Source organism: Humulus lupulus, chromosome 3, assembly GCF_963169125.1.
Source record: "Humulus lupulus chromosome 3, drHumLupu1.1, whole genome shotgun sequence".
Taxonomy (NCBI): domain Eukaryota; kingdom Viridiplantae; phylum Streptophyta; class Magnoliopsida; order Rosales; family Cannabaceae; genus Humulus; species Humulus lupulus.
In genome coordinates, this window is record NC_084795.1 from 169,212,244 (window position 1) to 169,223,483 (window position 11,240).

Here is an 11,240-nt window from a genome sequence, read left to right on the forward strand (position 1 = left end):
TTGTTGGTATAATTCATGTTGTGGGTGTTGTCCGACGTTGTCTTTATTGTTAGAGTCTAGGTTTATTTTGAGTCCTTTGTTCAAGGGCGAGCACAGAGTAAATTTGGGGGAGGTTGATAATTCCATTTTAGTGTCATTTTAAGATGTGTTTTTGTGGTAATCTTGAGTATTTTTGTTTGTTTTGTGCAAGATTATGCTTGGGTTTATCTTTATTGTAGGTAGGTGCTATGAATCATGAGATAAATGTGAAAAGAAGAGGAAATGGTGGAAAAAAAGGAGCTTTCAGTGGTTGCTTGACTCAAAGTGGAGCTAAGGATGAGTTATAATAAGTTTTTGATGAAGGAAGGATGTTGAAAGGTTAAAATCTGAAGAAAAAAAAAATAGAATTAGAGTCGCGGCATGGTCTTAAGGGCCACGACTCTAGCAAAGTCAGAGGCTGCACGTTTGGTGAAAGGAATTAGCGCCGCAACTTAAGCTTATAAGTCGTAGTGCTAGTAGAAGTCAGAGGCAAACCCAAGAGGCGCATCAACACGCGGGTTGTGACCTGGGTGTAGAAAGTCGTGGCGCTTGAAGGGCCTAACCAGATGTTGAAGTGCTTAAAGAAGACACGGGCCGCAACCTAGGAAAGGCCAAGTCGCAGCTCGCCTTTAAAAAAAAAAAGAGGAAATCATTTTTTTAGTATAAATTCATACTTTAGGTTTTAATTGGGTTTAGGTCAGATTTTAATTACAAATTTTAGAGAGTAAATTTGATTCCGAGACAATTTTTTCTGCACTTTTATATTTTTATTTCTTCTTGAAGCTTTTGAATTTTATGTTTCTGAATAATTATTTTGTTGTTTTAGTAATGTCTGATATGAACTAAATCCTATATCTAGGGGTTAATGTAATCGCTTGGATTTCTATTTAATGTTATTATGATGTTCTATTATTTCTTCTTCTTTATTCTAATATATATAATATTTGTTTAATGCTAGTAAATATCTGATCAATATTGTAAAATCCTTTATTGACATATTTGAAAAAATTAATTAAAGATGTATTTTTGAAATATATTGTGGGGTATTTTCGAAATGGTTTGGTGTGCAATGTTTTCTAAAATCAGATTATTCTATATATGTTAATAGAATAAATATATAATTTCCTATAAAAGATTATCTTGTCTTAACTTTTGTAAATATGGAAATTATTGATATTTATTTCTTGATCTGATTTGGTTGTCCAGAAACCGTGTACAACTTGCAGAGATAATGTATATATTGTTTCCTTATTTTTGTAAGGAAACTGGGTTTAAAAACTATCCAGGTTCAATGAATCTGTTTGAACGGATTGCCAGTCTGTTTGAACAGATTCTGACTTTCCTTTTTGGGAAGATTTTCCATTTATTGGCTGATTGGTTTCTGATTTGTTTTCCACGACCTAAAGGGATTCTAAAGTGTATATAATCATCCTTAGGTCGTTGGTTTTTGACCATCTCTCTTGGTGTATTATTTTCCAAATATTTTCAAGTTTTAGAGAGACCTTTTAATTATGTGAAGAACTTGAGTCCACCAAGTTCTTAGTGGTTTATTACAGTGTACTTCTATATTATTTTCTTTGTGCTAATTGTGCAGGTAGAACACACTCGGACATTGTTCATCAAGCATCGGGAGAAGTCTTGTTCGTGAGTCACTTTTCGGGAGGAAAAGTGCAAGTGTTATGATTTGAAGGGAGTTCAAGATCTTAGCACTTCAGAAATTTGATTAGGAATTTAGATTACAACGGTCGAGACAAATTCAAGGAGTCTTTATTTGTATAAGTCAATTTGTTTTTGTAATCGTTTAGGTATTCTTCTAATAAATTTCATTCTCTGGGCGTGGCTCCATGGACTTGTAGCAATCTTCAAAGATTGTTGATACCACGTATAATTTCGTGTGTTCTTTACTTTATGTTCGTTTTCATCTTCTGGTGATAAAACTGTTTAAACATATCTGGTTTCTATTCAAACATACTCTGTGTCCGTTTAAACATTTCTGTAATAGTTAAGCAATTAATTATTAATTTGAATAATTAAGTTGGAAATCATAAAAAAATAGAATTTCAATTGGTATTAGAGCCAGGTTCACTAAACTCTTAGTGAGATCTTGTGTTATTTTCTGTTTGATTTGTTTTGTGTGAAATATCTTTCTTTGCAGAAGGTAGTTCGGTGTCTCGACCTCCATTTCTTAATGACTCAAACTATCCATATTGGAAAGTTAGGATGAGAGCTTTCATAAAAGCTCAAGATGAGAAAGCATGGAGAGCAATTTTGTCTGGATGGTCACCTCCAACTAAAAAAGGTGATGATGGAAGCACAATTGTAAAATCTGAATTTATTTGGGATACAGAAGAAGAAAAATTATCCAGTTATAATAATAAAGCTCTTCATGCCATTTTCAATGGTGTTGGAGAAAGTTTTATAAAACTTGTTTCCACATGTGTCTCGGCTAAAGATGCTTGGACAATTATTCAAACTCAGTTTGAAGGAACTGTAGATGTCAAAAGGTCTAGATTTATGATGCTACAAACTAGGTTTGATGACCTTAGGATGTCTGATTCTGAAACACTATCTGAGTTTTATGAGAGATTATCTGATATTTCTAATGAGTATTTTGCACTTGGTTTGAAACTTGATGATTTTGTTCTTGTTAGAAAAATCATTCGAGTTCTTCCAGACAGGTTCAATGTTATGCTCACTGCTATGGAAGAGGCAAAAAACTTCAGTACTATGAAAGTAGAAGAATTGATGAGGTCACTTCGTACCTTTGAGTTAAATCAAAAGATTCATCAAAAAGACAAGCCAAGTACTTCCAAAGAGAAAGAGAAAACCATAGCTTTCAAAAGTACTGAAAAAGAAGTGTCAGATGATGAAGATGGTGATAATGAAATGGCAATTCTTGCAAAGAATTTTAAACAATATATGAATAAGATAGGAAATAAGAAGTTCAATGGCAAGCCGTCAAAAGGTAATCCTTCTTCTCTTAAACCTTTTCAAACTAATAAAAAATGTATTCAGTGCAGGGAATGTGAGGGATTTGGCCACATCCATTCTGAATGTGCAAACACCTTGAAAAAGAACAAAAAAGGTATGATTGCTACTTGGAGTGATAATGACTCTGAAAGTAGTGAAGATGAGGAAGGTAATGTCGCTTTCACTTCTATTTTACCTGTTTCTAAATCTGAAAATGAGAAAATTATTTGCTTGAATAATGTTTCAAAAGATGAAGAAAATTCTGATAGTGATGAATTTGAATTGAATGATGAGTCTTTGAGTGAATCTTACAAAAATATGTATGGTTCATGGGTGAATGTGTGTTATGAGAATCGGTCATTGGTAAGCAAAAATAATGTTTTATCCTTTGAAATTAAACAACTTACTAACTTAAATGAAAAATTTGAAAAAGAAATAATTTCAAAAAATGTTGAAATTAATAAGTTGTCTAAAGATTTGGATACTTTTGAGAAAAATGTTAGAATGATTAACCCCGATTCTACTATTTTTTAGAAAATACATAATGCAGGTTAAAGAAGTCATGTGGGACTTGGTGCTTCAAGTTCTCAAAAAACAAAGAAAACTGTCTTTATCTCGACTGGGATGCTATCATCTGATGTTCCTGTGTCATCTTCATTGAAATCTGTTGCATCTAGTACTCGGATAGTTCCAAAAGAATGGACACAGTCAACAGGTAAATCCAATGGAAAGTTTGAAAAATTCATTCCAATCTGTCATTTTTGTGGTAAGAAGGATCATATTCGTCCTAAGTGTTTTACTCTTATGAATTTTGCCAAAAATGAATGTTTTGAGAAATTCGATTATTTTGATAATTTCAAAAGAGTAAAAAAGGAAAATGTTCAATCATAGAAAATATGGATAAAAAAGAATAATTGTTTTGCTGGTTTTACTAGTGAATATGATAGATCTGCTTCTTCATATTTTTGGTATTTTGACAGTGGTTGTTCAAGACATATGATAGGTGACAGGTCTGTTTTTACAGACATAAAACCTATGCATTGTGGATCTGTTACTTTTGGGAATGGAATTGATGGTAATGTTCTTGGAATGGGTACTCTTAACTTTGAAGGGTTGCCTAGAATAAAAAAAAGTGTTACTTGTGGAAGGACTTAAAGCTAACTTGCTTAGCATAAGTTAAATTTGTGATCAAGGTTATATTGTTAACATTGATAAAGAGAATTGTTTTGTTTTAAACCAGAATGGTGAGAATGTCCTTGAAGGTTTTAGATCTAATGACAATTGCTACACTCTTCTGCCTTCTATTATGTGTCAATCTATTGTGAGTAATAACACTGATGTGTGGCATGCTAAACTTGGTCACATAAATTTCAAAACTTTGAAAAAATTGTCACATGCGGGGATTGTTCATGCTTTACCTAAGCTAGGTAAAGAATCTGATGGTAAGTGCAAGAGTTGTCAACTTGGTAAGCAATTAAAAATTACACATAGAAGTGTTTCTGACGTAAACACTTCGAAAGTATTAGAATTGCTTCACATGGATCTTATGGGTCCAAATCAAATTGAGAGTTTAAATGGGAAAAGGTATATTTTTGTTTGTGTGGATGATTTTTCTAGATATACTTGGGTGGATTTCTTGAAAGAAAATCTGATAATTTTGATGCATTTAAAACTCTTTGCTTAAAATTAAAATTTGAAAAATATTACAACATTGGAAAAATTGTTCGTATAAGAAGTGATCATGGTAAAGAGTTTGAGAATACTGTCTATGATGATTTTTGTAAGTCTGCAGGTATTTCACATGAGTTTTCAGCTCCCAAAACATCTCAACAGAATGAAGTTGTAGAAAGGAAAAACCGCACTCTTCAAGAAATGGCTAGAGTAATGCTAAATAGCAAAAAATTGACCAAACAGTTATGGGCATAAGCAATTAACACTGCTTGCTATATCATAAATCGTATTTTTCTCCGTCCAGGTGCATCTAAAATAACTTATGAAATTTGGAAAGGTAAGAAACCAAGTGTGTCTTACTTTCATGTTTTTGGATGTGTTTGTTACATTTTGAGAGATAGAGAAAATCTTGGTAAATTTGATGCTAAGAGTGATGAAGGTGTTTTTATTGGATACTTCACTAACAGTAGGGCTTATCGTGTGTATAACATGAGAACCCAAACTGTAATTGAGTCGGCTAACATTATTATTGATGATGCCAGGGATTTTTTCTGAGTTTTCTACTGAGGAAGAAATGGATAGGTTTATTGATGAACCTACTGAAAAACACAAAGAAGCTTTTGTCAGTGATACTACAGTTGCAATGTCTGGTCCATCTGTTCCAACAGATCACGAATCCGATGAAACAGATTCTGTACAAACAGTAAAGAAATTTCCAGTTATTATTTCGGATGAAGTCCAAAAGGAGCCATCAACCAGAGTTAAATTAAATCATCCAACAGATTTAATACTTGGAAATCCAAAAGACAGTATGGTAACATGAAGAAGGTTTAGTAATGTTGTTCAATTTGTTTGTTTCTTATCTTTAATTGAGCCTAAAAATGTGAAAGAAGCTTTAACTGATGAAAATTGGATTAAAGCTATGCAGGAGGAATTGGAACAATTTTTTAGAAACAAAGTGTGGATTCTTGTGCCAAGACCGTGGCATACCAATATTATTGGCACAAAATGGATTTTTAAGAATAAATCTGATGAATTTGGTACAATTGTGCGAAATAAAGCAAGATTAGTCGCACAAGGGCACACACAAGTAGAAGGAATAGACTTTGATGAAACATTTTCACCTGTTGCAAGACTTGAATCAATTCGATTATTATTGTCTATGGCTTGTTTGATTGGTTTCAGGTTGTTCCAAATGGATGTCAAATTCACATTTCTCAATGGGATCTTGAACGAAGATGTATATGTTGAACAACCCACAAGGTTTGAAGATCCCCATGCACCTGATCATGTTTACAAATTGGAGAAAGCTCTTTATGGTTTGAAGCAAGCCCTCGAGCTTGGTATGAGAGACTCACTCAATTTCTTGTTTCTCATGGATACAAAAGGGGTGGAGTAGATAAAAATTTATTTATCAAAAATATTAAATCTACCATAATTATTACTTAGATTTATGTTGATGATATTTTGTTTGGTTCTACTTCTGACAATGAGGTACATGTATTTGTGAAACAAATGAAAGAGGAGTTTGAAATGAGCATGGTGCGAGAATTGACCTATTTCTTAGGTTTGCAAGTCAAGTAGTTAGATGAAGGGACATTTGTTTCTCAAAGCAAATATGCTAAGAACTTGGTCAAAATGTTTGGTCTTGAAAGTTCAAAGTTTGCCAAAACACCAATGGGAACTGCTGTGAAGTTATCCAAAGATGAAAATGGTGTCAAAGTTGATCCTACACTGTATAGGAGTATGATTGGTAGTCTCCTTTATCTCACTGCTAGTAGACCTAATTTGAGTTATAGTGTTGGTGTGTGTGCCAGGTACCAAGGAAATCCCATGGAGTCTCATGTTGCAGCTGTCATTCGATATGTTCATGGGACTATTGATTATGGTATTTGGTATTCAAAAGAAACTAACTCTAATCTAGTGTGTTTTAGTGATGCTGATTGGGTAGGTAACACTGATGACATAAAAAACACTAGTGGAGGATGCTTCTACATGGGAAATAATCTAGTTTCTTGGCACAGCAAGAAACAGAATTCTATTTCACTTTCAACAGCTGAGGCCGAATACATTGCAGCAGGAAGTTGTTGTGCACAACTTTTGTGGATGAAGCAAATGATGATGGATTATGGGTTTGATCTTGACATTTTAACTATTTTTTTGTGATAATACAAGTGCAATTAATATTTCAAAAAATCCTGTGCAACATTCTCGTACCAAACAAATTGATATTCGTCATCATTTCATAAGAGAATTAGTTGAAAATAAAGTTCTTGTCTTGGAATATATTGAAACATATAAACATATTGCTGATATTTCCACTAAAGCTCTTGATTCAGTTTGCTTTGATTTCCTCCGAAAATCTTTGCGGGTTTGTTCTCTTTAAATTTCCTTGTTAGTGTGTTGTTACTCTTGATCAAATGTGTGTTGTTTAAGCTTAAGAAAATTGTCAATTAATTTGAAAATTTTGTTGGTGTCAAGCTAGATAATCTGACTTGTGTTTATGAGCTTTTCGTTGTATATTCTTGAGAGAAATAATTAATTCCTATTAGGCATATTCGAGTAAATCAATCAATGTTTAATGTTTGAGCTTCCTTTTGTGTAGCATTATTTCAAGCTCCTGTGCACGAATAGAGCTGCCTACATCAGTGTGTGAAAGCTGTCTTTTCAGTAAGTTGGAATTTTGTAATTTGGAGTTATGAAGAGGATACACTACCATAGAAAAGGGCTACCACTGGTGTAGTGTGACAGCGTCTTCATGGGTTAAAATTATTTACAATTTCGAAAAAGACTTATTTGTCATTGGGCAATGTTCCCTTGCATACATTGTCACACACTTATCCTTGAAACTATGCAAGAAAAATTGTACACAGTTTATAATAAAAAAATGTGTGTAAGACTCATACATGTTGATTGATTCACTTAAGAATATGTGTTTGTGACTGAATTGTGCATTATTTCTCTAAACTATTCTTTCTAATTTTTCATTTTCACAAGTGTTCTTATCCATATTATACACTAATACTTATTTTCAGTTGCTTGATTCTATTTGTTTTCAAGGATGACACTCATTGATCAAAGCTTATATATATTTTTTTTCTCTTTTTGGTTGGGTTTTGTTTTTGCCTTTTTATATATAAAAAAATAATATTTGATTGACAAGGAAATTCATGGTGGATTGAATCTTTGTGGTAAATTGTGAAAGTGGCATTTATTTTGTGTAATTTAATATATTCTTTGTCTCCAAGGAATTTATTTTGTCCGCTTTCTCTATTTGGAATACCATGATTTGTCTCTTTATTGTTTTGTACTTTGTTTAGCATTTTTTTAATAAAAAAATATATATATAAAAAGGGGGAAAAGTTCAATAAGAAGATCGTGTGGGGTTTTTTGGTTACTTTTTTAGTGTTGGCATTCTCCATTTATTTTATTTCCTTTTATAAAATAAAATAAAATAGGGGTAAGTTTGTTATCCTGATCGTGTATCATAAGGTTTGTTTCCTTATATTTTTTTAAATAATAAAAAAAGAGGGAAACCTCTTTTTGCCGTGGGTGTCCTAAATGGGAAAGTTCTGTCCTTAAAAACCTTGTCACCAACCCACTTTCTCCTCACCCACGATCCCTATAAGCCTCTTCTTCTTCTTCTTCTTCTTATTTTTTTCTCATTGTTTTTGTACGTGTTTGCTGCTTTTTAGAGAAGGAACAATGGTGAAAACTCATGGAGCTTCCTCAAAGAAGACCCCTGTTTCTCAATCCAGAATGGTGCCCTCTCCATCGCCTCCTCCATTTGTGTCAACGACGCCTCCATCTGCTCCAGCACCAGCGACATCTGTTGGGAAAACTCCCAAATCCAAGGTGCGTAAGAAGGTGTTCTCCCTCTCTACTGAACACCCAATGGTGTTTCTAGATATCACGACTGATATTGCGACGTCGCACCACCATTTGAAGTGGTGGTGCCTTCTTGAGCCAAAAACCTTTCTCCTTTTCCGATTGAATTATCTCTGACGACTAGGGCAAAATCCAAATCTGTTTCATCCTCTTCGAAAGCTGCTGCTGCTGGGTTACTCAAGCTACCCATGAAGCCGAGCCAGTCCAAGAAAAACTCTGTGACTCCCAAAAGGAAATTGGGATTGGACTTGTCTTCATCTCCTTTGACTGCTGCCAAGAAAAGATTGAAGGCTCATCCCCCTTCTCTGTCTTCCTCTGAATCTGACCTTGAGGAAGCGAAATCTGAGTCTGAAGCAACCCATGATACTAGCTTATCTGATGAGTCTGTTCTTGAAAATGCTGAATCAGAAGCTGAGTCTGATGAGCAAGAACAAGAAAACATTGTCCCCTCTAAAGAAGAAGCCGAATCTGACACAGAGCCAGTTGCAACTCCATTGTCATCCAAGGCTAAAGGCAAGAGACCTATTTCTGATTCTACACCATCTCCAAAACTCTCAGGTGTAAATTTCAAACCTTATTATTCTACTTTTTGTTATAATGACAATGCCCATGATATGGTTCTCTATGCTGAAAGGAAATTTCTCATTGAGAGAAATTATGTCTTGAGTGATCATCGACCTTATGGTGTGCTAACAATGCTTCAAGATAAAAAATGGACAGGTTCTTTGGTTAAATTTACTTTTTTTGTGGATAGAATAGTCAAGGAATTCTATGCCAATCTTACTAATGAAATTATTGAACCTAAATCTCCTCTGTATTGTAAAGTGTATGTTAGGGGCCATTGGTTCTCTTTTTCTCCACAAGATATTGCCCATGCTTTGCATCTTCCTCTTGATATTGAGGATGATGATGATCTTGCCTCTCTTGACAAGGATGCGGTTATCACTGAATTAGTAGGGAAAAAAATTGTATGGCCATCTAATACAGTGATCTCAGTCACTAATCTCACCTACACTTATGCTGTTCTCCATAAGTTTGCCACAACGAATTGGAAACCAACTTCTTACACCGCAACTATCTCATTTGACATGGCTTCCTTTTTGTACAAAGTGGGGACCAGAATTGGTATAAACTTGGCTATGTTTATATATGATCAAATCATTGGATTTAGAAAAGATAATAGGAGAAACTTGAATCTTCCTTTTCCTCAAGTTATTTATAAAGTGTTGAGTATCCAAAAAAAAGATCTCCAGCGTGATCAAGAAGACTTGGTGGCTCCCACTACTGCTGCTTCCTACAAAGCCTCTGCTCCAACTATTGAAGCCACTGATGTTCCATCAACCAAGAAAGCCAAGTCTCAATCTCTGAAGTTTGCCTTGGATGACATTCCTCTTAATCCTCCTTTGTTCCCATAGATTCAGGACCTGTTGCTACAGAACTAGCTGCTGTTCGAGCCTATGTTGATTCTTTGGTTGCTCGCGTGATGACGATTGAAAGACTGCAACGTTCTGTGTTGGATGCTGTCCAAACTCTGTCCAAGGATCCAACTGTTTAGTTTTACTTGTGTTTATGTCTTTTGTCCTCAGAACATTGATTCTTTCTTTTGTCTTAGGATTATTGTCTTTATTTTTGCATTTTGTTTCTTTGGCTTCTTTGAAAGACACAAAGGGGGGGAGTAGATACCCTCCAAAAACCTGCTTTGTTTGTTGTTTTGTTTAACTCTGGACCTTCTTATTTTGAAAGGGAGTTAAGTCTAGTTTCTTTATATGTTCGTTATAAGTTAATGCATGTTTGCAGAGAGAGTTTTTTCTCTTTACTTGTAACTAACATTTGTGTTGTAGGTTTTTGAATTAATTTTGTCTATCAAATTGCCAAAGGGGGAGATTGTAAAATCATTTATTGGCATATTTGACAAAATTGACAAAATTAATTAAAGATGTATTTTCGAAATATATTGTTGGGTATTTTCAAAATGGTTTGGTGTGCAATGTTTTCTAAATCAGACTATTCTATATATGTTAATAGAATAAATATATAATTTCCTATAAAAGATTATCTTGTCTTAACTTTTGTATATATGGAAATTATTGATATTTATTTCTTGATCTGATTTGGTTGTCCAAGAACCGTGTACAGTTTGCAGAGATAATGTATATATTGTTTCCTTATTTATTTAAGGAAACTGGGTTTAAAAACTGTCCAGGTTCAATGAATCTATTTGAATGGATTGCCAGTCTGTTTGAACAGATTCTAACTTTCCTTTTTGGGAAGATTTTCCATTTGTTGGATGATTGGTTTCTGATTTGTTTTCCACACCCTAAAGGGATTCTAAAGTGTACATAATCATCCTTAGGTCGTTGGTTTTTGACCATCTCTCTTGGAGTATTATTTTCCAAATATTTTCAAGTTTTAGAGAGTCCTTTTTATTATGTGAAGAACTTGAGTCTAGCAAGTTCTTAGTGGTTTATTATAGTGTACTTCTGTATTATTTTCTTTGTGCTAATTATGCAGGTAGAACACACTCGAACATTGTTCATCAAGCTTCGGGAGAAGTCTTGCTCGTGAGTCACTTTTCGGTAGGAAAAGTGCAAGTGTTATGATTTGAAGGGAGTTCAAGATCTTAGCACTTCAAAAATTTGATTAGGATTTTAGATTACAAAAGTTGAGACAAATTGAAGAGGGAGTCTTTATTT

At 34.0% G+C, this 11,240-nt stretch overlaps 1 protein-coding gene across 1 annotated transcript; it reads left to right on the top strand.

The window, feature by feature from the left end:
• The first annotated feature begins 6,297 nt into the window (after nt 1–6,297).
• On the top strand, nt 6,298–9,962 carry LOC133825204 (uncharacterized). The gene is made up of 3 exons (XM_062258181.1): nt 6,298–6,395; nt 8,355–8,558; nt 8,672–9,962. Exons 1-3 carry the CDS (start codon nt 6,298–6,300, stop codon nt 9,960–9,962), a joined length of 1,593 nt encoding a protein of 530 aa, XP_062114165.1.
• Nucleotides 9,963–11,240: the final 1,278 nt, after the last annotated feature.

Bases quoted from the DNA above. Each gene is read 5' to 3' on its own strand.
- LOC133825204 (XM_062258181.1), top strand. From the start codon at position 6,298: ATGTTTGGTCTTGAAAGTTCAAAGTTTGCCAAAACACCAATGGGAACT. The intron at 6,396-8,354 runs GTATAGGAGTAT...GCTGCTTTTTAG, and splicing joins GTCAAAGTTGATCCTACACT to AGAAGGAACAATGGTGAAAA. The intron at 8,559-8,671 runs GTTTCTAGATAT...TCTGACGACTAG, and splicing joins TCTACTGAACACCCAATGGT to GGCAAAATCCAAATCTGTTT.